Source organism: Pelmatolapia mariae, linkage group LG9 (genome assembly GCF_036321145.2).
Source record: "Pelmatolapia mariae isolate MD_Pm_ZW linkage group LG9, Pm_UMD_F_2, whole genome shotgun sequence".
In the NCBI taxonomy this organism is placed as follows: Eukaryota; Metazoa; Chordata; class Actinopteri; order Cichliformes; family Cichlidae; genus Pelmatolapia; species Pelmatolapia mariae.
In genome coordinates, this window is record NC_086235.1 from 377,246 (window position 1) to 405,000 (window position 27,755).

Sequence of the window (27,755 nt, forward strand, 5' to 3'; positions counted from 1 at the left end):
TGATGGTGATGGTGAAGATGGTGATGAAGATTATGGTGGTGAAAATGGTGTTGATGATGATGGTGGTGAAGATGATGATGATGGTGATGATGATGGTGGTGAAGATGATGATGATGATGGTGAAGATGGTGGTGATGAAGATGATGGTGATGGTGAAGATGATGATGATGGTGATGATGATGGTGGTGAAGATGATGATGATGATGGTGAAGATGGTGGTGATGAAGATGATGGTGAAGATGGTGAAGATGATGATGATGGTGAAGATGAAGATGATGATGGTGAAGATGATGATGAAGATGGTGATGATGATGGTGATGATGATGATGGTGAAGATGATGATGATGATGAGGATGATGGTGATGGTGAAGATGGTGATGAAGATTATGGTGGTGAAGATGGTGTTGATGATGGTGATGATGATGGTGGTGAAGATGATGATGATGATGGTGAAGATGATGATGATGATGGTGAAGATGGTGGTGATGAAGATGATGATGATGGTGAAGATGGTGAAGATGGTGATGATGATGGTGAAGATGATGATGATGATGAGGATGATGGTGATGGTGAAGATGGTGATGAAGATTATGGTGGTGAAGATGGTGTTGATGATGGTGATGATGATGGTGGTGAAGATGATGATGATGATGGTGAAGATGGTGGTGATGAAGATGATGGTGATGGTGATGATGATGGTGGTGCAGATGATGATGATGATGGTGAAGATGGTGGTGATGAAGATGATGGTGATGGTGAAGATGGTGAAGATGGTGATGATGATGGTGAAGATGATGATGATGAAGATGATGATGAAGATGGTGATGATGATGATGGTGAAGATGATGATGATGATGGTGAAGATGATGAAGATGGCGATGATGATGATGAAGATGATGATGGTGAAGATGATGGTGAAGAAGATGGTGATGAAGATGATGATGATGGTGAAGATGATGATGATGATTATGATGGTGAAGATGATGATGATGAAGATGATGATGATGGTGAAGATGATGAAGATGGCGATGATGATGATGATGATAGTGAAGATGATGATGATGGTGAAGATGATGATGATGATGGTGATGAAGATGAAGATGATGGTGGTGAAGATGATGGTGAAGATGATGATGATGAAGATGATGATGATGGTGAAGATGATGAAGATGGTGATGATGATGATGATGGTGGATTGTGTTCATGTGTGACTGATGGTTTGAGTGTCTTATGTCAGTATTTTATGATTATATCTGAAATGAAATCAGAAAAAAAAAAGTGAGTCTTTTAACACCAGGAAACTGAAATCCTGAAAACAGCTCTGATGTTTTCAGGGTGAAGTTCCTGAAAACGCGACAAAGACAAATGGGGTCTTCTGATTGGCTGTAGATGAAGGTTCAGTCAGCTGTCGGGTCGTGTTAAACATGGAGCGAAGCGTGAGCTGTGAGACAAACACTAATCAGCCGCAGACGCACAAATGGCTGATTTGAGAGTAAACTCATCACAGCTTTTGTTCTCACTCGCTCTTCATCAGTCTGGATTGTCCTTGCTCCTTCCTCCTCCTTCTCCTCTTCCTCCTCCTCTTCCTTCCGTGATTAAACCTCATGTTTTTCTAATCGATTCTCCTCAAGGTCCATTGATCCACTGACACGTGCACACACACATTAAAACACTCTGGTAACCAGGAAATGAAACATGTGTCTGTGTCTGCGCTCAGGTTAAAATCGTCTCTGCGAGGAAATCATCGTTTGAAGGTTGATCAACTTTCCCAGGAAAATGCTCTGAAAGATGGGGAAGCTACAGAGTGGCATGTGGCCACAAAGCTTTTTGTGTGTGAAACATCCAAACACACACTCAGATACCTGCTGATGTCATTCACATGGAGCTCCGCCTTCTTGGACGCTCTGCTACTACAGTGACCTCACAGCAGCCATATTATTGGTCACATGATGTCATTAAAAGGCTCCAACAGCTCACCAAAGCTCCAGCTCAGGTGAAGCTAGCAGACAGCTGTCACCATCCACCTGTCAAAGAGGCCACGCCCCTAATAATGCAAACGTTAAGCCTACATGTGTAATGAAGTGGCATCATCAGGCTGTGAGCATGTTTATGTGAACGTGGAGTCAGTGGGACGAATCAGAACTGCAGCTTCAGCTTTTTAGTTACAAATAAGTGAAAAGTCATTAAATGTTGTTTCTTTATCAAGTCGCTGTTTTGTCCCAAATAAGCAAAGAAAATGTGTGACGGCTCCACAGTGACCCCACCCCACCAAACCATCAAGCAATCAATCAGAAAGTCATCCGCAGATGAAGCGATGGCAACATTGAAGTGATACAACATAACTGACAGCTGACTGAAGGAATACTGCAGTACAGTTACCATAGAGACGCCCTTCAACCCGTGCACACGCTCGCTGTAAGACGACCGATTTAAATTTCATAGAAACTTTGCAGAAACATGAAGGGAAGTGAAAGCAGCGAGCTCGGGAGATTGACAGCTGTAGTCGTGACACGGAGATGTGAAGACACACTAATGAGAGCGCGCACACACACACAGAGGAAGAGGGTGCGTTCAGAGTTACAGTGCTTTAAAGTAAATGTCGCACTTTTATTCTGAAGTCTTCCAATTACAGATTTCCACTGTGGACAAAATGAGCCATTTGTTCTCACACACACACACACACACACACACACAGATCAATTATGGATATTCTGATTTATTACACTAACGAGCACCGTTTATTTTCTTATCTCCTCTCGTCAGTGATGATTTCCTGTTGTTTCATCTCTTTCCCACCGTCTTCACTCCTTTTCATTTTCTCCATCCTCTGACCTCACACATGCTTTTATTTTGAAGGCTGTGCTGTCTGGCATTCGCTCCATTAAATGATCAGAAACATTAAGCTGAAAGTCTGACTTTATTTTGATGGGTGTTAATCCTCAACATGTTCACTGTGAGCAAGTTTGATGTTTATTAACATGTTTATTAATCATATTTATTAACATGCTAATAAACATGTTTTTTAACACGTTTTGCATTCAAACCATTTTAAATTTAACTCATTCAGTTTCTTATGTGCTGTTCACAAACACAAAGATTTTAAAAGTAAATAAAAAGACATATTTCTATATAAACATGCTTTTTATTTTGAAGTCTGTCACTGTTTAAGGACTTTATCTTGCCTGTTTATAATGAGGTGTTGCTTCCTCTCCGCAGGCTCCTCCTACCTGTTTGTGAACACGTCAGGTCGCTATGGTGGTCAGCGCGCTCAGCTGCTACTACCGCCACTCAGAGAAAACGACACGCACTGCCTCAGTTTCCTGTTTTACCAGGTTGGAGGGCGCGAGGGTGCCGTGCCCGCTACGCTTAACATCTACATCAAAGGTACGCAGGAACACTGGCGCAGGTTAGTCAGTGTAGGCGGAGCTCTCAGATGATGACGGTGTGTGTGTTTCCTGCAGAGAACAGTAGTCCTCTGGGAGTTCCTGTCTTTAACTCCTCAGGCCCCGCCTACCACATCTGGAAGGGGGTGGAGCTTGCTGTGTCCACCTTCTGGCCCAATCACTACGAGGTAAACCATCCTAACGCAAACACGCACGTTTACTTTTGACAGGTTTTACCTGAATAGTGTGACACCAGGTGGTACTAAACTGGGAGATTGGCTGGAAAGCAGCGAGGTAACACACACGCTGGTATTTCTATCACTGCGAGGACTGTGGTTGGGGTACTGACCAAACCCTGACCCCCAGTCTGGACCCTCCGTCCCAAAAAGCAGTCCTCACATGTCCTGAGAGTTGCAGTGGTCCTCACAGAGATACACAGGCGAGTGCGCACACACTCGCTCTGGATGTGGCTGATCCGTATTGAAAGCTCTTTTATGTGGCTTTAAAAGCTCTGTCATCTCCAAACCACACGAGGGCTGCAGCTAATTGGTTCAACACACACACATAGGCACACACTCGGTGTAGAGCAGCAGCAGGAAGTGAGTTTTTCTCACCACGGGAACCTTCTAGTGCCAAAAAATGTTTCCTCCCGTCGACAGCACAACCTCTGGACTCAACGTCCCAATCTATTCCTGTTACTGTCCAACATTTTAGAAATGATTTTGCGTTTCAGTCGTGAAACTGAACACTTATGGCTGATTGTCGATCTGACGCTGGTCTTATTAAAATCACACAAACACATGAAAGCATTCACAAAGGTGTTTCCACCTGCACCACTCACAGGCAGCTCTCTTTATAGATTCCGTGTTGTTGTTATGTCTCTACCACCTGCAGTTTCTCTGACGTCCAGCAGAGGCAGCAGTGAGTCAGTCCCACAGACTCCCATGTTAAAACAAACATATTTACAGCCTGATACACAGACTGTTTCCCCCCTTATAACAGTTTTATGGGAGAGAATGTTTCCTGAACTTACCTGTAAGTTACGAGACCCCTCCCACTGCGTTGGAGGCGGTTCTGTTGAAGCTAACCGCATTCTCTGAAAGCTGGGCGCGGTGACTTGCTCTGGCTTTCTCTGACCATTAATGTTTCTTCTGACTCCAATTTGTGATCTGTGTCCAGGATGGTCGTAGGGCTGGCGTTTCACACTGTGACCTTTGAACTCTGCATCAGTTACTTTAATGCTGGAAAAGTGCTGCATTAATCCTCATTTACATTTGGCCTTTATACCCATCTATGAGTTTGTCACCGTCCAGGAAGGTGGAGTGGGAATTTTGCAGAGTCAGATTCTCAGACTTTCTCTTATTAGCCGGTGTCTGTTGCTCCCATACAGACTGATTACCACGCTAGCTCAGCTGATAAGTCAACACCTGCACAATGTTCAGGTGTTGTCCTGGCAACGGAGAGGTCACTGCACCCGCATCTGTCCAACATCTGTCTGAGTCTGACAGACAAACACTGCTGTCTGCAGGTCAGCACGCCGGCCCATAAACCATCAAGTCCCACAGCAGGGAGCCACACACACAACCACACACACACACACACTGTAACACAAACACACATACACACACTGTAACACACAGATTGTAATACACACACACAGACACACGTGCAGGTGTTGTTGCCTGTGAACAACCATCCTGTCATCACAGCAGCCATCACTAATTAGCTGCATCACCACGGTAACAACACTGCTAGCTCATTAGTGACAGGCTTAATTAGATAGTGGAGGGGGGGGAAGCGGGGGAGGACTGAAAGAAAGAATCAGGAAGTGAGAGATTGGAAAAGGAAATGCAGGGAGGAGAGAAGAATGGAGGGAAGAGAAGTCATATCTGAGAGAGACGGGAGGGAGGAGGACTTCCTGTTATGGGCGGCAACAGGAAGTAAGGCTCCATTTTCTATGCTGACTGTACAACACACACACACACACACACAGCTGAATGTGTGTCAGAGAGGGTTATCAAGGACGTATATGGCGGGGGAATTTTCTCTGGCTTCATGAAGTTGTAGTCATGGCGTTAGAAGAAGTTCCTCAGGGCGCGCTGCTGGGCCCACTCGTTACACTCAGGTGGAAAATATAAGCACCATTAAGAAAACGGTCTGACGTTAAAGTCATCAAACTCACAGGCAGAGAACCTGAACTGATGTCTGCAGTCATGTTTGACTTACATCAGAGATTCTTTCTTTTTGGTAACTGACAACTACATATCTGACACGGTGATGAGATGAGAATTATTTTGTAGCTTTACAGCCAAAAGTAAGCAGGCGGCCTCTTCACGCGTGGACGTTAAAGGGTTAAAACCATCAACACGAGCAGGTCTGAGGTTTCACAGCTGGTGTTTGGTCTTTGGTGCAGGTGGTGTTTGAGGCGGTCAGCACCGGTCACAGAGGCATTCTGGCCATCAAGGACATCTCACTGCAGGGACACCAGTGCAGTAAGTTTACACACACACACACACAGACACACAGGAAGACACCGCCCCCTTGTAGAACAAGTTCCTAATTGGTTAACGACGTTTGGCTACTTAATTGGATAACAATGTTAAAAGTTGAGCCGGTATTGTAGAATCAAGGTCACTGTGTGTGTGTGTGTGTGTGTGTGTGTGTGTGTGTGTGTGTGTGTGTGTGTGTGTGGAGGCAGGGGAGCTCATTAAAATATAAGTTGATTAGCATGGACTTTGATCCATCCTTCTGTTTATCTACTTGCTCAACTGAAGACTCCTATTTTTTATGTTGTTTTGTTATGTGTACACACACACACACACACACACACACACACACACACACACACACACACACACATAGGGTGGTGTGTGTGTGTGTGTGTGTGTGTGTGTGTGTGTGTGTGTGTGCGTGTGTGTGTGTGTGTGTGTGTGTGTACACATCTTTTTGATGGAAGAAAAACGTCGAGTAAACATCTTTGACCTGAACTTTTTCTTGCTGCCTTACTTCACCTCAACACTGTTCAATAAACTGATTGAAAACACACACACGCACACACAGACACACACACGCACACACAGACACACACACGCACACACAGACACACACGCACGCACACACAGACACACACACGCACACACAGACACACACACAGACACACACAGACACGCACACACAGACACACACACGCACGCACACAGACACACACACGCACACACAGACACACACACGCACACACAGACACACACACACACTTACCTGCATCCTCCAGAATCCATTTTCTGATTGGATCGTAGAGATTTTTGTTTTTCGGCTGAAGAGATCAGAGGAGAGAAGACTCACTGTTACCGTAGCATGGTCAGTCAGGTGATGTCAGCAGTGTGTGACCTCTGACCTCAGTGTTTTACGTGTTCCTGTCCTCAGTGAGCACCCCTCACTTCCTGCATATCAAAGGTGTGGAGGTGAACGCAGGACAGACAGCCACGTTTCACTGCACCGTCAACGGACGTCCGCAGAGCAACCTGCTGCTGTACCTGCAGGTGATCTATCAATAATCCATAGTCAGTAACATGAGCGCCACGCGGCGAGACTGCACGCTGCGTGGCGTGTGTGGATGTGGCTGCTTCACTTTGTGTGTTTGTGCTCGGCAGGGAATGGGCGGTCGGCAGGCCGCAGTACGGGAAACCAAACCGCTGAACGCTCGGCGTTACGTGGCGAACTTCAATGTGGACAACACGACCAAAGGAGACTCTGGACGCTACCGCTGCATCGCCCAATCAGAGCGAGGGGTGGGCGTGTCCTCCTACGCTGACCTCACAGTCAAACGTGAGTGCTGCCCTCTTATTGACTGATAATCTCTGAATATATTTAAGTGATGTGAATAATGTGAAGCTTAAAAAACTGATCATCATGTCTTCCATAAGAGGACACCTGTCCCTCCTCCTCACCCCATCCCCCTCTCCTCACCCCCCTCCCTCACTCGTCTGTCTCTCGCTGCAGATCAAAGCTGCAGTTTGTCATGTTTTTTATTTTAATGACTCCATCGTGAAACGAGGAAGAGTTTTATTAAAGCTCCTCATTACTGCTCTGTGACTGTGTGTGTGCGTTTGTGTGTGTGTGTGTGTGTTGCGGGGTTAGAGGAGAGCCTCATTAGAAAGTCAGAGCGCCGTTTTAAGGCGGGAGTCTCGGCGGCGTTTTGTCAGAGTGTTTCTGTGAAGATGAATCACGCCAAAGTAAAAGCCTCCTCTTCCTGCTGCTGCCTGTCAGAGCGCTGGCGCCCTAACCCGAACGCACATGCGGGCCCGCGGCATGTTAACGATGACTCGTTAAACGCACCGTGTTCGGTGCGACGGAGCCGTCAGGCGTCTCTGAAGCGTAGCTTTCATCCACGCTGTTTTCCTCCCCCGTCACGCTGAAGACTCGGAGGAACACGGGATGAGCCTCGATGGCGTTTAGCCCTCAGCTCGCGGCTTAGTCATGGCGGCACATCTGATGGTGTCTGCTGAGACCAGCAGTATAAATATGATTTCATGTTTTATCAGATTCTCTTAAATATGAATATAATTCTGCGATTTTACATTTAAGCATGTTTCAGTCTAAATAAGAGAAATCACAGCAGATCAATGGGATCCATCAGTAATCGATCAGCAGCCTGTGATGGTTTCATGGATGTCTGACTTCATTTTTTCTGTATTTGTGTCTAAATCTGTTTGTGCTGTGAGGGATCACACAGCGCTGTTTTATATTTTCAGCCACCAGAGGCGCTGTGGAGCACCCACTTCATCCTCTGATTTTATCATGACAAACTGAGGAGACAACAGTTCATATCGCACTCTTCCATCACACAACAAAGTGTTTGTGATACACTAACTGCACATTCAGAAATAGATCCCACTGCACGCCATGCTGGGTGATGCTAACTAGCACTGCGCTACCAGCTGTTAGTGCTCTTTGTTCAGGATCGTAAAGCCAGGCGGAGGATGACGAGCAGAGAGCGTCTGAGTTTGCGGCTTTTAAACAGTTTCATGTTGGCTTTTATGTTGAGCGGGGCTCTGGCAGCTCCGCAGGTGCTTTTACCTGGACGTACAGGCCTGGTTTTTGATACCCAGACTGACGGTGCTGGAGAAGAAGTTGTAGAGAGTGAAGGTAAGAGTGGTCCCAGTGCTGACCGGGGTAGTGACCCCCCCATATTAGGCAAGTGGCTCCAGCAGGTCCCGGGAACAACATCGGGGATCTCTGTTCAGAAGAGCGCAGTCCTAGGAACAGCTAAGATACTGCAGGACCCTCAAGCTACTGAGGACCCGAGCTTGAAAGATAGACCGCCCATGGAGGGGAGAGTTTTATTTTCACACACACACACACACACACACACACACACACACACACACACACACACACACACACACCTTTATATTTGTTTAGTTCAGATTTGAGTTTGTGTCTGTAGATGTGAGAAGAAGCAGATCCAAGTGATATTACTCACAGCTGAGCTGATCAATACAAGGATTAAGTGTGTGTGTGTGTGTGTGTGTGTGTGTGTGTGTGTGTGTGTGTGTGTGTGCCATTTCTAAGCAAACAAACACCATATCAGGTGAGGAGCAGTTTGTTGGTCACATGACCTGACACATATCCTCACAATCCCCGGCGGTTAAACCTCTGATTGAACTGTCACTCAGACTTTGTATGTGTGTTTGATACAATAACACACACACACACACACACACACAACATTAACCTGAACGTGAAAAACAGACATCGTTGTATCCTGGCTGGTGTGTGTGTGTTTTAGATGAAGTGGGTCAAGACGAAGTAGAGCAGCACCACCGGGGATTCTGGGTAATAGAATCCAGGTCTGCCGTGATTCGCCGAAGGTCACGAATATTAATTGTCTTGTTAACACCTTCCTCCCTCGTTAAGAGTTTAGTGAAACCCAGAAGAGCATGTGTGTTCATGTGTGTGTGAGTGTTCATGTGTGTGTGAGTGTTCATGTGTGTGTGTTCATGTGTGTGTTGTCAGACTGATCTTGGTTCTTTGTCCCTCAGAGCCCCCTGTACCCATCGCCCCTCCTCAGCTGACAGCAGTTGGTGCCACCTACCTGTGGATACAACTTAACGCCAACTCGATCAATGGGGACGGCCCAATCATTGAGCGAGAGGTGAGTGCTGATTGGTCACTGATTCAGAAGTGTGACTACAGCTACCACATTAGCTAACATTGCATATTGTGTTAGCTTATCAGCCTGCTGTTCCCTTTAACAGGCTAATAGTCAAAGAAAGTTTAGCCACAAACTGTGGCAGAATTCTTTAATGCATAGAACTTACAATACTATAGTATTTATGTGTGTACGTATGTGCAGATGTATATACGTGCATATATTTTTTTTCTTCCCATGGCCACATAATATTTTGTTTGTTTGTTTCTTGCTTTCCTGTTTTTTGCTGTATGAAAATGTTTCTAAATAAAAAGTATCAAAGAAAGTTTAGATCCAGGAATATGTTTTATTTTTGTTTTGGTCAGGTGATTTTTGTCCACTTCTGGGGCAGCCTACCTGTAACATTGTGCTTTCTTTCAGGTTGAGTATCGGACGACGGCAGGCATGTTGATCGACACCACACCGGTTGATAAGCCCACTCATAAAATCGGGCATCTGGACCCCGACACAGAGTACGAGATCAGTGTGCTCCTCACCAGGCCCCTGGATGGAGGCACAGGGAACCCCGGGCCACCGCTCAGAGCCAGGACCAAGTGTGCAGGTGAGTGAAAGTGAGGTCACATGGTCGAACCCTGCAGCCAATCGGTGATGAGGGCCGTTTCACGTCGCCATAGTTGGTTTTGTTTTGTAGAGACCCTCGGGTGATTGCTAGCAGCTAGCAGCTAACCGTGTGGCTCCACTCACACTGCTCTTATTAGGAGGTTAATGGCTGAGTCATTAGCGTACCGTGCTAAGCTGCATTAGCACTGAGCTCATCAGGTGGCTAATGGTTAACGATGAGCTCATTAACACAGCCAGCTTTGTTAGCATCACACTCGTTAGCTCTTAATGGCTACTACGTACACACTACGCTAGCAGTTAATCTCCTGAATGAACACACCAACACACTCTGCCGCAGGTGTGTGTGTGTGTGTGTACGCAAACAAAAAACTGGATGTAATTAGCAATTAGCTCGCTAATTACACAGGTGCAGCTTTTTTATTGCTGGTGCAGTTGTTACTTCATCTGTGGAGTGTTTGCTTGTTCCACACGTTTCTATTCGTTGTAATTATTATTAGTGCCAGTCTTCATAATTCAGATTCATTTGATCTGTTTTCACATACCTGTGTTTGAATTTACAGAAGAAATATAACCCATATGCTTACATTATTGTCAGTATAATAGTGAACTGTTTGATAATGTCTGTTTTATTTACATGATCACATAATCAACAGCAAAAAAGAGCTTTGTGTTTCAAAGATAAACTATATTTTTAAACAAAGAACATCAGCAGACACTTAGATTTACAAAAAATTTAGTAAAACAATCATAATTTAAAGAAAACCACAATGTTATTTTTTGGGTGATGATAATATCAATCTCAGCTTAACAGAAATTGTGCAAGTTTTTTTATGTCAGCATTACACCACCTCTATTTTCCACAGTGATAATTATAAAAGCATTCACTTCAATGTCATTCAAGAAAAAAAAATAATAAAAAACTTTAACATAAAAAAGTCATGTTTGAACAAAATATGAATCAAAATCAATGCAGATGTTTCCGATGCTGAAGTGTTTTTATGTGCTAGCCTCCAAACTTGATGTTTTCCAGTCCTGCTGTCAGTCGTTCCAGTGGCGACACTGTGAACAAGTGTGTCAGGTTTCAACATGCCGGCGTCTCAGACCTGCTGCTTCATGACTCATTTTAACACCTCGCAGCCACTGTCATGTTCCTATAAACATGTCTGTCTGCACAACCCCCCCATTACACCCCCAACAGCCCCCACCCTCAGAGGCTTCCTGTCACACTGACCTGTGACAGCGAGGAGCAGGTTCATCTTTTAGTGTGCTTTTGAAGGCTGTTATGCGCATGTGTTCTGTCCTACATGGACGTGGATTCTTGATGCACTTCCTGGTACAAGCCAACTGAGAGCCTCTTATTCCAGGAGGAAAAATGAAAAACATGCCCAGCAGTCAAGTTCTGATGATCACTGATGTTATTTCGGTCATTGAGGAGGCTGTAATGGTTCTTGGTGACACTGTAACGGTCTGTGGTGAATCATTGGTGCTGATAAAGCTCTGACAGCTTTTGCTGAGTTTCTAATGATCCCTGATGAGGGTCTTTGTGCTAATGGTCTTTAAGAAAGCTCTAGTTGCTCATGGTGATGCGGTGATGGTGTGGATGAGGTCTGCTGTGTTCTCATAGCCTGTATGAGGTTCTAATGGTCCTTGGTAGTGTTCTCACAGTCTGTATGAGGTTCTAATGGTTCTTAGTAGTGTTCTCACAGCCTGTATGAGGTTCTAATGGCCCTTGGTAGTGTTCTCACAGCCTGTATGAGGTTCTAATGCTTCTTGGTAGTGTTCTCACAGCCTGTATGAGGTTCTAATGCTTCTTGGTAGTGTTCTCACAGCCTGTATGAGGTTCTAATGGCCCTTGGTAGTGTTCTCACAGCCTGTCTGAGGTTCTAATGGTTCTTAGTAGTGTTCTCACAGCCTGTATGAGGTTCTAATGGTCCTTGGTAGTGTTCTCATAGCCTGTATGAGGTGCTAATGGCACTTGGTAGTGTTCTCATAGCCTGTATGAGTTTCTAATGGCCCTTGGTAGTGTTCTCACAGCCTGTATGAGGTTCTAATGGTTCTTGGTAGTGTTCTCACAGCCTCTATGAGGTTCTAATGGTTCTTGGTAGTGTTCTCACAATCTGTATGAGGTTCTAATGGTTCTTGGTAGTGTTCTCACAGTCTGTATGAGGTTCTAATGGTCCTTGGTAGTGTTCTCACAGCCTGTATGAGGTTCTAATGGCCCTTGGTAGTGTTCTCACAGCCTGTATGAGGTTCTAATGGTTCTTGGTAGTGTTCTCACAGCCTGTATGAGGTTCTAATGCTTCTTGGTAGTGTTCTCACAGTCTGTATGAGGTTCTAATGGCCCTTGGTAGTGTTCTCACAGCCTGTCTGAGGTTCTAATGGTTCTTAGTAGTGTTCTCACAGCCTGTATGAGGTTCTAATGGTCCTTGGTAGTGTTCTCATAGCCTGTATGAGGTTCTAATGGCACTTGGTAGTGTTCTCACAGCCTGTATGAGGTTCTAATGGTTCTTGGTAGTGTTCTCACAGCCTGTATGAGGTTCTAATGGTTCTTGGTAGTGTTCTCACAGCCTGTATGAGGTTCTAATGGTTTTTGGTAGTGTTCTCACAATCTGTATGAGGTTCTAATGGTTCTTGGTAGTGTTCTCACAGCCTGTATGAGGTTCTAATGGTTTTTGGTAGTGTTCTCACAGCCTGTATGAGGTTCTAATGGTTTTTGGTAGTGTTCTCACAATCTGTATGAGGTTCTAATGGTTCTTGGTAGTGTTCTCACAGCCTGTATGAGGTTCTAATGGTTTTTGGTAGTGTTCTCACAATCTGTATGAGGTTCTAATGGTTCTTGGTAGTGTTCTCACAGCCTCTATGAGGTTCTAATGGTTCTTGGTAGTGTTCTCACAGTCTGTATGAGGTTCTAATGGTCCTTGGTAGTGTTCTCACAGCCTGTATGAGGTTCTAATGGCACTTGGTAGTGTTCTCACAATCTGTATGAGGTTCTAATGGTTCTTGGTAGTGTTCTCACAGCCTCTATGAGGTTCTAATGGTTCTTGGTAGTGTTCTCACAGTCTGTATGAGGTTCTAATGGTCCTTGGTAGTGTTCTCACAGCCTGTATGAGGTTCTAATGGTTCTTGGTAGTGTTCTCACAATCTGTATGAGGTTCTAATGGTCCTTGGTAGTGTTCTCACAATCTGTATGAGGTTCTAATGGTCCTTGGTAGTGTTCTCACAATCTGTATGTAGAGCTGGGCGATATAAGATTTTTTCATATCACGATATGTTTTTTTCATTTCAGGCGATAACGATATATATCACGATATAAGCCAAATAACTATATTTGTAAGATTTAAATGTGCCGTTGCTCACAAGTAAAATGTGAAATAATCAGCAGCTTGTTTTGATTTAAATATTTATTTCCCATAATAAGTTCAACAGGGTAGATGTACTTAAGGAACATGAGAATTCAGTTTCAGATAAATAAAGGCAAATATTGCAAACTACACAAAAGGCAGCCGCTAAAGCGTTTAAGTTTCAAAATAGAACAAACAAAACAGACTACTAAATTGTCAATTCCACTTAGAAACAAAATATTAATTCTAAAACTAAATCTTAGTTTGTTTTACAGAAGAACAGACAAAATTGACTAACTTTTGTCAATATCAAATAAACTGAGAACTAAAAGGAAATTCTCAATCTCTCCTTGTTGTATAGCTTAGCTTTTCAAACAGTTTTAACAGTTACTTTAGTCTGACAAAAGCCGAATGACGAATTAGCGCTTTCAGTCAGAGATTGAGCATGCACCGGTTTATTGTATTTCCAGACTTGCTTTCGGCACAATTTACAGTGCGCGCTATCTGTATGAGGTTCTAATGGCCCTTGGTAGTGTTCTCACAGTCTGTGAGAGTTTTTTGGTTCCTCAGTATGTCCTAGATCACAAAACAAAGTGACTGTGTCAGTCTGTGTGATAACCTCCACCTCTCTGGAACTGTCAGCAGACTAAAGCAAGCGTTCCTCTGAGATTGACAGCAGGAAACACGGAGAAACCAAAGATATGTTAAAAACTGTGTGTGTGTGTGTGTGTGTGTGTGTGTGTGTGTGTGTGTGTGTGTGTGTGTGTGATTGACAGCTCACACACTGTTAGTGTTGTGACACACACACTCTCAACATCCGCTCTGATGGCACTCGTCTCTTTCTTCAACTCACTTTTATTTATTCATTTTAGTGCTGATCAATTATGAAGCAGCCTGCGTGTGTGTGTGTCGTCAATAATGGATGAGTGTGTCCATCATACAAGCTTTAGGACTTAGAGCTCAGTGAGGCGACTCAGCGTGGTGGCAGATAAACAGGACTTCGTCATTTCACATTCTGCTTCATACCCTCATCTTGATCACTGATCAGTGCGACAAACTCTTCACGTTCCATCAGGATCAGCGAGGCCGTCTGAACATCCCCCTCTGATCTGTGCCGTTTTCAATCAAACTTTGTTCATCCTCTGATGTCTAAACTAAACTCTGATAAAGCTTCACTGATGTCACAAACATTTGTTTTCAGTACAGGCCGTCCAGAGAAGGCTGTGTTATCTCTCTGCAGTCACTTGATGTTTTCTTCTCCTTCATTATTGTTATTATTCACATACACACTGCCATTAATGTGATCTCTAAAAAGTGTTCTGAGATCAAAGATGAAAGGGAGTGATCATATTTTCTTGGGTTTAACAAAAGAAACCCCACAGAATGATTAATATAAAAATATCATACTTGTATGTTTTGCTGTAATGTTTATGTAAAAACAAACTTTATTACATTTAGTAGTACATGTAGTCAGAGGTAAACACGGCAATCAAACACATTCTCATTCAACAACACTGAATCTTGCATTTCCCATTATGCACCTGGACACTTTGTAACCACGTCTGTCCTCTGTGTGCTCACTCATCTGTTTACTCATGAAAATCAGATGTTTGCAGAGCCGATGAGTCCTTTAAAGACAGAGGGAGGAAAGCTTTGAATACAAACGCCGTGTGGGTGGAGCCTCAAAATGAATCAATAACATCTTTAAATGCTTCTTGAGACATCCGTCTGCTGGACGAGCAGCTGCACACGATCAATACATTTAAAGCTGAGGGTGGTAAAAAGCCCAGGTGTCAGTATCAGAGCTGATCCTGAGAAGCAGACATTGATAAATCGAGTAAAACTGAAAATCTGCACGTTTGGCGGCGCCAGAAGTCGGAGCGAACCCAGAAGCCGAGGAGAGCCAAGCTGGAATCCTCCCGCTTATAGAAAGATGAAGAGTTGAGCATCGGTCATGAAATAAAAACCTTTGTGTGTGTGTTAACATCCATTAAAGTGTGTGTGCTGTTTGTTGAGGCTTTTAGAAAAATATCACATGAATATTTGAGGTTTTTCTCTTTCCACCTCAGATTTTCACGCTCTGCTCAGCTCTCTGACGTTTTAGTGCTTTTACTTCTGTGCCTGGTTCTCCGTCTTCTTCCTTCAGACTCCGACGTTCCAGCTCTACGCTGTCTAATGCTGAGAAGTCGTCATCAGGCCTTTATTAGTGAGAGACAAGCTGATTTTAATCAAGCAGCTGGTGGAGACCAAACCAGAGCTAAAAGACAGCGTGAACTGCTCGGAGGATTGCCAACACGATAGACGTCTCAGTGGACGCTAACATCGTTATCCCAGAGTCGCAGCGTCTGTTTGTTTCCACCTGGGAACGATTGCGGAATGACGTCCAGACATGAGAGACGAAATGAGAAGTTCATGAATGTGTTTGTGTCAGTGTGAAGCAGCAAGTTCACCTGTAGCAGAACGTTCATGTGTAGCAGAACGTTCATAGCAGAACATTCACCTGTACCGCAACGTTCATGTGTAGCAGAACGTTCACCTGTACCGCAACGTTCATGTGTAGCAGAACGTTCACCTGTACCGCAACATTCATGTGTAGCAGAACGTTCACCTGTACCGCAACATTCATGTGTAGCAGAACGTTCACCTGTACCGCAACGTTCATGTGTAGCAGAACGTTCACCTGTACCGCAACATTCATGTGTAGCAGAACGTTCATAGCAGAACGTTCACCTGTACCGCAACATTCATGTGTAGCAGAACGTTCATAGCAGAACGTTCATAGCAGAGCGTTCATCTGTACCACAATGTTCATGTGTAACAGAACGTTCATCTGTACCGTAACGTTCACCTGTAGCACAACGTTCATGGCAGAACGTTCACCTGTACCGCAACGTTCATCTGTAACAGAAAGTTTATCTGTACCGTAACGTTCACCTGTAGCACAATGTTCATGGCAAAAGGTTCATCTGTACCGTAACGTTCACCTGTAGCAGAACATTCATGGCAGAAGGTTCACCTGTAGCATAACGTTCATGTGTAGCAGAATGTTCACCTGTACCGCAACGTTCATGTGTAGCAGAACGTTCATAGCAGAACGTTCACCTGTACCGCAACGTTCATGTGTAGCAGAACGTTCATAGCAGAACGTTCACCTGTACCGCAACTTTCACCTGTAGCATAACGTTCATGTGTAGCGTAACGTTCATAACAGAACGTTCATAGCAGAGCGTTCACCTGTAGCATAACGTTCACCTGTAGCGTAACGTTCATAGCAGAGCGTTCACCTGTAGCAGAACGTTCATAGCAGAGCGTTCACCTGTAGCAAAACGTTCACCTGTAGCGTAACGTTCATAGCAGAACGTTCATAGCAGAGCGTTCACCTGTAGCATAACGTTCATGTGTAGCGTAACGTTCATAACAGAACGTTCATAGCAGAGCGTTCACCTGTAGCATAACGTTCACCTGTAGCGTAACGTTCATAGCAGAGCGTTCACCTGTAGCAGAACGTTCATAGCAGAGCGTTCACCTGTAGCAAAACGTTCACCTGTAGCGTAACGTTCATAGCAGAACGTTCATAGCAGAGCGTTCACCTGTAGCATAACGTTCATGTGTAGCGTAACGTTCATAACAGAACGTTCATAGCAGAGCGTTCACCTGTAGCATAACGTTCACCTGTAGCGTAACGTTCATAGCAGAACGTTCACCTGTAGCAGAACGTTCATAGCAGAGCATTCACCTGTAGCATAACGTTCATGTGTAGCGTAACGTTCATAGCAGAACGTTCACCTGTACTGTAACGTTCATGTGTAGCGCAACGTTCATAGCAGAACGTTCACCTGTAGCATAACGTTCATGTGTAGCAGAACGTTCACCTGTAGCAGAACATGTGTAGCAGAACGTTCATCTGTAGCAGAACGTTCATAGCAGAACGTTCACCTGTAGCAGAACGTTCATAGCAGAGCGTTCACCTGTAGCAAAACGTTCACCTGTAGCGTAACGTTCATAGCAGAACGTTCATAGCAGAGCGTTCACCTGTAGCATAACGTTCATGTGTAGCGTAACGTTCATAACAGAACGTTCATAGCAGAGCGTTCACCTGTAGCATAACGTTCACCTGTAGCGTAACGTTCATAGCAGAGCGTTCACCTGTAGCAGAACGTTCATAGCAGAGCGTTCACCTGTAGCAAAACGTTCACCTGTAGCGTAACGTTCATAGCAGAACGTTCATAGCAGAGCGTTCACCTGTAGCATAACGTTCATGTGTAGCGTAACGTTCATAACAGAACGTTCATAGCAGAGCGTTCACCTGTAGCATAACGTTCACCTGTAGCGTAACGTTCATAGCAGAACGTTCACCTGTAGCAGAACGTTCATAGCAGAGCATTCACCTGTACTGTAACGTTCATGTGTAGCGCAACGTTCATAGCAGAACGTTCACCTGTAGCATAACGTTCATGTGTAGCAGAACGTTCACCTGTAGCAGAACATGTGTAGCAGAACGTTCATCTGTAGCAGAACGTTCATAGCAGAACGTTCACCTGTAGCAGAACGTTCATAGCAGAACGTTCACCTGTACCGCAACGTTCATGTGTAGCAGAACATTCATAGCAGAACGTTCATAGCAGAGCGTTCACCTGTAGCATAACATTCATGTGTAGCGTAACGTTCATAGCAGAACGTTCACCTGTAGCAGAACGTTCATAGCAGAACGTTCACGTGTAGCAGAACGTTCATATCAGAACGTTCACCTGTACCGCAACGTTCATGTGTAGCAGAACATTCATAGCAGAACGTTCATTGCAGAGCGTTCACCTGTAGCAGAATGTTCATAGCAGAACGTTCACCTGTAGCAGAACGTTCACCTGTAGCAGAATGTTCATAGCAGAACGTTCACCTGTAGCAGAACGTTCACCTGTAGCAGAATGTTCATAGCAGAACGTTCACCTGTAGCAGAACGTTCACCTGTAGCAGAATGTTCATAGCAGAACGTTCACCTGTACCGCAACGTTCATGTGTAGCGTAACGTTCATAACAGAACGTTCATAGCAGAGCGTTCACCTGTAGCATAACGTTCACCTGTAGCGTAACGTTCATAGCAGAGCGTTCACCTGTAGCAGAACGTTCATAGCAGAGCGTTCACCTGTAGCATAACGTTCACCTGTAGCGTAACGTTCATAGCAGAGCGTTCACCTGTAGCAAAACGTTCACCTGTAGCGTAACGTTCATAGCAGAACGTTCATAGCAGAGCGTTCACCTGTAGCATAATGTTCATGTGTAGCGTAACGTTCATAACAGAACGTTCATAGCAGAGCATTCACCTGTAGCATAACGTTCACCTGTAGCATAACGTTCACCTGTAGCGTAACGTTCATAGCAGAACATTCACCTGTAGCAGAACGTTCATAGCAGAGCATTCACCTGTAGCATAACGTTCATGTGTAGCGTAACGTTCATAGCAGAACGTTCACCTGTACTGTAACGTTCATGTGTAGCACAACGTTCATAGCAGAACGTTCACCTGTAGCATAACGTTCATGTGTAGCAGAACGTTCACCTGTAGCAGAACGTTCATAGCAGAACTTTCACCTGTAGCAGAATGTTCATAGCAGAACGTTCACCTGTACCGCAACGTTCATGTGTAGCAGAACATTCATAGCAGAACGTTCATAGCAGAGCGTTCACCTGTAGCATAACATTCATGTGTAGCGTAACGTTCATAGCAGAACGTTCACCTGTAGCAGAACGTTCACCTGTAGCAGAACGTTCATAGCAGAACGTTCACGTGTAGCAGAACGTTCATAGCAGAACGTTCATAGCAGAGCGTTCACCTGTAGCAGAATGTTCATAGCAGAACGTTCACCTGTAGCAGAACGTTCACCTGTAGCAGAATGTTCATAGCAGAACGTTCACCTGTAGTAAAACGTTCACCTGTAGCAGAACGTTCATAGCAGAACGTTCACGTGTAGCAGAACGTTCATAGCAGAACGTTCACGTGTAGCAGAACGTTCATAGCAGAACGTTCACCTGTACCGCAACGTTCATGTGTAGCAGAACATTCATAGCAGAACGTTCATAGCAGAGCGTTCACCTGTAGCAGAATGTTCATAGCAGAACGTTCACCTGTAGCAGAACGTTCACCTGTAGCAGAATGTTCATAGCAGAACGTTCACCTGTAGCAAAACGTTCACCTGTAGCAGAACGTTCATAGCAGAACGTTCACCTGTAGCAGAACGTTCATAGCAGAACGTTCACGTGTAGCAGAACGTTCATAGCAGAACGTTCACCTGTAGCCGAACGTTCATAGCAGAACGTTCACGTGTAGCAGAACGTTCACCTGTACCGCAACGTTCATGTGTAGCAGAACATTCATAGCAGAACGTTCATAGCAGAGCGTTCACCTGTAGCAGAATGTTCATAGCAGAACGTTCACCTGTAGCAGAACGTTCACCTGTAGCAGAATGTTCATAGCAGAACGTTCACCTGTAGCAAAACGTTCACCTGTAGCAGAACGTTCATAGCAGAACGTTCACCTGTAGCAGAACGTTCATAGCAGAACGTTCACGTGTAGCAGAACGTTCATAGCAGAACGTTCACCTGTAGCAGAACGTTCATAGCAGAAGGTTCACGTGTAGCAGAACGTTCATAGCAGAACGTTCACCTGTACCGCAACGTTCATGTGTAGCAGAACATTCATAGCAGAACGTTCATAGCAGAGCGTTCACCTGTAGCAGAACGTTCATAGCAGATCGTTCACCTGTAGCAGAATGTTCACCTGTAGCAGAACGTTCATAGCAGAACGTTCACCTGTAGCATAACGTTCACGTGTAGCGCAACGTTCATAGCAAAACGTTCACCTGTAGCATAATGTTCATGTGTAGCGTAACGTTCATAGCAGAACGTTCATAGCAGAACGTTCACCTGTAGCATAACGTTCATGTGTAGCAGAACGTTCATAGCAGAACGTTCACCTGTAGCAGAACGTTCATAGCAGAACGTTCACCTGTAGCAGAACGTTCATAGCAGAACGTTCACCTGTAGCAGAACGTTCATAGCAGAACGTTCACCTGTACCGCAACGTTCATGTGTAGCAGAACATTGATAGCAGAACGTTCACCTGTAGCAGAACGTTCATAGCAGAACGTTCACCTGTAGCAGAACGTTCATAGCAGAACGTTCACGTGTAGCGTAACGGTCATAGCAGAACGTTCACCTGTAGCATAACGTTCACGTGTAGCGTAACGTTCATAGCAGAACGTTCACCTGTAGCATAACGTTCATGTGTAGCGTAACGTTCATAGCAAAACGTTCACCTGTAGCATAATGTTCATGTGTAGCGTAACGTTCATAGCAGAACGTTCATAGCAGAGCGTTCACCTGTAGAATAACGTTCATGTGTAGCAGAACGTTCATAGCAGAACGTTCACCTGTAGCAGAACGTTCATAGCAGAACGTTCACCTGTAGCAGAACGTTCATAGCAGAACGTTCACCTGTACCGCAACGTTCATGTGTAGCAGAACGTTCATAGCAGAACATTTATAGCAGAACGTTCATAGCAGAACGTTCACCTGTAGCAGAACGTTCATAGCAGAGCGTTCACCTGTAGCATAACGTTCATGTGTAGCGTAACGTTCATAGCAGAACGTTCACCTGTAGCAGAACGTTCATAGCAGAACGTTCACCTGTAGCAGAACGTTCACGTGTAGCGTAACGGTCATAGCAGAACGTTCACCTGTAGCATAACGTTCACGTGTAGCGTAACGTTCATAGCAAAGCGTTCACCTGTACTGTAACGTTCATGTGTAGCAGAACGTTCATAGCAGAACGTTCACCTGTACCGCAACGTTCACCTGTAGCATAACGTTCATGTGTAGCCTAACGTTCATAGCAAAGCGTTCACCTGTCCTGTAACGTTCATGTGTAGCAGAACGTTCATAGCAAAACGTTCACCTGTACTGTAACGTTCATGTGTAGCAGAACGTTCATAGCAAAACGTTCACCTGTAGCGCAACGTTCACCTGTAGCATAATGTTCATGTGTAGCAGAACGTTCATAGCAAAGCGTTCACCTCTCCTGTAACGTTCATGTGTAGCAGAACGTTCATAGCAGAATGTTCACCTGTAGCATAACGTTCATGTGTAGCGTAACGTTCATAGCAAAACGTTCACCTGTAGCATAATGTTCATGTGTAGCAGAACGTTCATAGCAAAGCGTTCACCTCTCCTGTAACGTTCACGTGTAGCGTAACGTTCATAGCAGAACGTTCACCTGTAGCATAACGTTCATGTGTAGCGTAACGTTCATAGCAAAACGTTCACCTGTAGCATAATGTTCATGTGTAGCGTAACGTTCATAGCAGAACGTTCATAGCAGAGCATTCACCTGTAGAATAACGTTCATGTGTAGCAGAACGTTCATAGCAGAACGTTCACCTGTAGCAGAACGTTCATAGCAGAACGTTCACCTGTAGCAGAACGTTCATAGCAGAACGTTCACCTGTACCGCAACGTTCATGTGTAGCAGAACGTTCATAGCAGAACATTTATAGCAGAACGTTCATAGCAGAACGTTCACCTGTAGCAGAACGTTCATAGCAGAGCGTTCACCTGTAGCATAACGTTCATGTGTAGCGTAACGTTCATAGCAGAACGTTCACCTGTAGCAGAACGTTCATAGCAGAACGTTCACCTGTAGCAGAACGTTCACGTGTAGCGTAACGGTCATAGCAGAACGTTCACCTGTAGCATAACGTTCACGTGTAGCATAACGTTCATGTGTAGCGTAACGTTCATAGCAAAGCGTTCACCTGTCCTGTAACGTTCATGTGTAGCAGAACGTTCATAGCAAAACGTTCACCTGTACTGTAACGTTCATGTGTAGCAGAACGTTCATAGCAAAACGTTCACCTGTAGCGCAACGTTCACCTGTAGCATAATGTTCATGTGTAGCAGAACGTTCATAGCAGAACGTTCACCTGTACCGCAACGTTCACCTGTACTGTAACGTTCATGTGTAGCAGAACGTTCATAGCAGAACGTTCACCTGTACCGCAACGTTCACCTGTACTGTAACGTTCATGTGTAGCAGAACGTTCATAGCAAAGCGTTCACCTGTACTGTAACGTTCATGTGTAGCAGAACGTTCATAGCAAAGCGTTCACCTGTACTGTAACGTTCATGTGTAGCAGAACGTTCATAGCAAAAAGTTCACCTGTAGCGCAACGTTCACCTGTACTGTAACGTTCATGTGTAGCAGAACGTTCATAGCAGAACGTTCACCTGTACTGTAACGTTCATGTGTAGCAGAACGTTCATAGCAAAGTGTTCACCTGTCCTGTAACGTTCATGTGTAGCAGAACGTTCATAGCAAAACGTTCACCTGTAGCAGAACGTTCATAGCAGAACGTTCACCTGTACCGCAACGTTCACCTGTACTGTAACGTTCATGTGTAGCAGAACGTTCATAGCAAAGCGTTCACCTGTACCGCAACGTTCACCTGTACTGTAACGTTCATGTGTAGCAGAACGTTCATAGCAGAACGTTCACCTGTACCGCAACGTTCACCTGTACTGTAACGTTCATGTGTAGCAGAACGTTCATAGCAGAACGTTCACCTGTACCGCAACGTTCACCTGTACTGTAATGTTCATGTGTAGCAGAACGTTCATAGCAGAACGTTCACCTGTACCGCAACGTTCACCTGTACTGTAATGTTCATGTGTAGCGTAACGTTCATAGCAGAACGTTCACCTGTAGCATAACATTCACCTGTTCCACACACAGAACACGAGATTTTCCACATATTTGTCCTTCGATGCCCTTGTCTCTTTGCTGGAAGAAAAGAGATATCAGATTTCCCAGCTTGCACTGGGAGTGTTCTTGTGTCTCTGGTTTGAAGAAGTTGATCTGAGGTCAGCCAGTCAATCAGCTGGAGCTGAATAGGGGCTCACGACTGGAGGCGGCGCCCTCTGTGGGTGACATGTTGTTCCACAGCTGCTGCATCAGCAGGCTGGCCTGTTATCAGTCAGTTAAACACGACGCTCGTTTTTAGCCTCGACGTCTTGAAGAATTCAGTTTTATCTTTGTGTTTTCTCGTCGTGTTTGGTGTGTAAAAGCTGATCTGTGATCAGTGCTGAGCTCACAGGATATGGAGAACCTGATCTGTATTTAGACTGGATTCACTGGTTTCCAGCTGCTCTCTCACTAAGCGGCTGTTCTGGTCAGCGCCTTCGATCATCCATCACTGATTCTCATCTTTCCTCGTCTTCATCCCTGCTCTCATATTAAATCTCCTGGAAATGAAAAATTAAACCTCTCCTCCTCCTCCTCCTCCTCCTCCTCTCCTTCATCCTAAAGTCACCTTCAGATGTTCATCACTCGTCTCTCTGCCTGTAATCTGTTCTTCTGTAGTATTTAAAGTGAACACATGTGACAGCGGCACGAGGAAGAGTGTGGACAATCCATCAGACAGGAAGTGACCTCAGAACATCCACAGAAAAAAGAGAGCAGTAATAATTCTGAGTGTGTGTTTGTGTGTCACTTTATGAAAGGTGATTTGTTCCTCATACAAAAACATTAGCATCACTGATTTATGCACATATCTGCAGCATGTCATTAGCTGGTAAGCGTTTATGGCCACAGCCTGTAGGGGGCGTTAGGCTTGGAGCCATTTATATGAGCTCAGTTCGTTTAATATGTGTTAAAGAAAAGGGCTGGACGATGTGGAACAAAATGACTTCTGTCGATTTTATATTGACCGGGTTTCATAATTCTATGGAGGAAACGTTATTTCACTGTAATCATGTTTATCGTTTAACACCCAGCTCCAAAGAAACGCCGTGATAAACGAGGAGAGAGCGAGGTTCTCATCATAAAACTCTGAAAGGTTGAAATTTCCTGCTTTTCACTGAGAACAAAGCACCAGCTGTGTGTGTGTGTGTGTGTGTGTGTGTGTGTGTGTGTGTGTGTGTGTGTGTGTATCAGCAGGGTGAATGTTGGAAATCTGTTTCCATCAGTCAGGGTCGTGTTGGCTGAAAAGGTCGCAGGAAGAGGGAGGCTCAGAAACGCAGAGGGAGACGAGTTCAGCTTTTTAAACCCAGCAGAAGATTAAAAAAAGACTCATGTGGGCAACAAACACGTCCTGGTAATGTGGAGAATGAAAGTCCACAGCTTGTGTGTGTGTGTAATTTACTAATTATTAGATATTGAAACCAGCGCACTGAAGACTCTCCCTCCCATTCTACTTTTAAATACTCTAGGAACAACAAGTAAGCCTGCAGTGTGAGAGCGAAGTGCTCTAATAGGGTGATATGGTACTACAAGGTCATTAAGATAAGATGGGGCCTGATTATTTAAGACCTTGTATGTGAGGAGCAGGATTTTGAATTCTGGATTTAACAGGAAGCCAATGAAGGGAAGCCAATACAGGAGAAATCTGCTCTCTCTTTCTAGTCCCTGTCAGGACTCTTGCTGCAGCATTTTGGATTAACTGAAGACTTTTCAGGGAGTTTTTAGGACATCCTGATAATAATGAATTACAGTAGTCCAGCCTGGAAGGAATAAATGCATGAACTAGTTTTTCAGCGTCACTCTGAGACAGGATATTTCTAACTTTAGAGATGTTGCACAAATGGAAGAAAGCAGTCTTACATATTTGTTTAATATGTGCATTGAAGGACATGTCCTGGTCAAAAATGACTCCAAGGTTCCTCACAGTGTTACTGGAGGCCAAGGTAATGCCATCCAGAGTAAGAATCTGGTTAGATACCATATTTCTAAGATTTTCAGGGCCGAGTACAATAACCTCAGTTTGATCTGAATTAAGAAGCAGAAAGTTAGCGGCCATCCAGGTCTTTATGTCTTTAAGACATTCCTGCAGTTTAACTAATTGGTGTGTGTTACCTGGCTTCATGGATAGATAGAGCTGGGTGTCATCTGCATAGCAGTGTAAATGTATGCTATGTCTTCTAATGATGCTGCCTAAGGGAAGCATGTATAATGTAAACAGAATTGGTCCTAGCACTGAACCCTGTGGAACTCCGTAATTAACCTCAGTGTGTGAAGAAGACTCTCCATTTACATGCACAAATTGGAGTCTATTAGATAGATATGATACAAACCACTGCAGTGCAGTACCTGTAATACCTACAGCATGTTCTAATCGCTCTAATAGGATATTATGGTCGACAGTATCAAACGCTGCACTGAGGTCTAGCAGGACAAGCACAGAGATGAGTCCACTGTCAGAGGCCATAAGAAGATCATCATCATCATCATTATCATTTATTTATATAGCACTTTAAAAACACACCTGGGAGACAAAAGTATTGTACAATACAAATATAAATATAGTAATAAAATAGCAAAAAGCAGACATAGCAATAAAATTAATAAAAATGTCAGTTACCCACAGAGTTAAAAGCAGGGAATAAAAATAGGTTTTTAATCTGGACTTAAAAGCTGGCACTGATGTAGCCTGTCTAATATGGAGAGGAAGGCTATTCCAAAGCATCGGAGCTGCAACAGAGAACGCTCGGTCTCCTGTAAGTTTCAGCCGTGACTTTGGGACTGAAAGCAACAGCTGCTCAGCTGACCGAAGCGAATGAATGAGGACATGGGGCTTCAACAAATCAGACAAATAAACAGGTGCCAGACCCTTTAGAGATTTAAAAACCAATGAAAGGACTTTAAAACTGATCATAAATTCAATTGGAAGCCAGTGTAGAGAGGCCAAAACCAGAGTGATGTGGTCGAATTGTCCTTCTGCCATTTAAAAATCGTGCCGCAGCATTTTGCACAAGTTGCAAGCGTGACAAAGTGCCCTGCCCAACCCCTATTAAAAGAGAATTGCAATAATCTAAACGTGAAGTAATAAAGGCGTGAATAACACTTTCCAAGTCACTCTTGGAAAGAAAGGGCAGAATGCTGATTTTACCACCCCGTTTACGTGACCAAAGGTAAGTGCAGAATCAATTTTTACTCCAAGATTTGTGATCAAACTCTTTAGTTGGGAAGTCAAAGCTGCAAGATCAACATCTGGAGCGTGAGAAAAATGATTTGGGCCAAATAAGATCGCTTCCGTCTTCCGATCATTAAAATTTAAAAAGTTTTTGGCCATCCATGCTTTAACATCAGTAAGGCAGTCAAGCAGAGGTCGACTTGGGAAACTATCAGAATGACTAAAAGGTAAATAAAGCTGGCAGTCATCTGCATATAGATGGAATGACACTTTATGTTTTTGGAATATTGCGCCAAGAGGCAAAAGGTACAGTGAAAACAATAACGGCCCAAGAATAGATCCCTGTGGAACACCCCAAAGCAGAGGGGCCACAGAGGATGAAGCCGACCCCAACTTAACACAAAAAGTCCTGTTTGAGAGATTTTAACCACAAAAGTGCCAAACCAGAAATTCCCGCACAGTGCTGTAAGCGGGAGATCAGCAAGTCGTGATCCACTGTGTCGAATGCAGCGGTCATGTCCAACAAGACCAGCACTGCATATTTACCACGGTCTGTCGCTATCAGGATGTCATTCATAACTTTTACCAGGGCTGTTTCCGTACTGTGAAATGGCTTAAAGCCGGACTGAAAGATTTCCGACAACTGAGAGTCATTGAAATAGTCCATCAACTGAGTATAAACAATCCTTTCCAGAATCTTACTAAGAAAGGGAAGCTTAGAGATGGGTCTAAAATTTGACATGACTGAACTGTCTAAGCCTGGTTTCTTAAGTAAAGGATGTATGACTGGATGCTTAAACTCCCTAGGTACTTGACCAGACAAAAGACTAGTATTAATAATGTTCAGAATGTGTGGTCCTATGGTAGGAAATCCCTTTTTGAGAAAACGGGGAGGAACAACGTCATTTGGAAAGCCAAACGGTTTAGCATTCAGCACAAGTTTCTCTAAATCAGGTAAAACAATTGGTAGAAAAGCAGAGAACAAACCTGAGCAAGAACCATGCATGGCTGGGTCAGCAATAGATAGAGTCGGAGGTCTCAAACTAGCAATCTTGTCCACAAAATAATTAAGAAACTTATTGCACATAACCTCAGAAGAGTGCAAAAGAACGTAGCCTTCTGTATTAAGTATTAAGTAATAAAAACTCCTTATTATATTTCAGGGGCCGATAAACAATCGCACACAACAGCGAAGACGAGTGGCCCAGTTCGCACAGAGTTCAAAACTGGTGTGGCGTGTTGATGGGGATAGCTGCTTAAAGTCAAGATGTGCCTTAAAAACAACAGCTAGCCAGAAACTCTC

The 27,755-nt window shown here is 44.3% G+C and overlaps 1 protein-coding gene across 12 annotated transcripts in view; it reads left to right on the top strand.

Annotated features, from left to right (window-relative positions):
• LOC134634073 (receptor-type tyrosine-protein phosphatase mu-like) overlaps positions 1–27,755 on the top strand; it is a 165,294-nt gene that overhangs the window by 39,945 nt on the left and 97,594 nt on the right. For all 12 annotated transcript variants that reach the window (XR_010094804.1, XM_063483121.1, XM_063483122.1 and 9 more), the window contains exons 3-9: positions 3,217–3,384; positions 3,462–3,571; positions 5,797–5,875; positions 6,807–6,922; positions 7,034–7,208; positions 9,425–9,537; positions 9,955–10,135. Coding sequence is in view for 11 of the 12 variants with exons in the window: in XM_063483121.1 (XP_063339191.1) it covers positions 3,217–3,384; positions 3,462–3,571; positions 5,797–5,875; positions 6,807–6,922; positions 7,034–7,208; positions 9,425–9,537; positions 9,955–10,135 (942 nt within the window). In the remaining variant the exon portion in view is untranslated. The remainder of the gene's footprint in view (positions 1–3,216; positions 3,385–3,461; positions 3,572–5,796; positions 5,876–6,806; positions 6,923–7,033; positions 7,209–9,424; positions 9,538–9,954; positions 10,136–27,755) is intronic.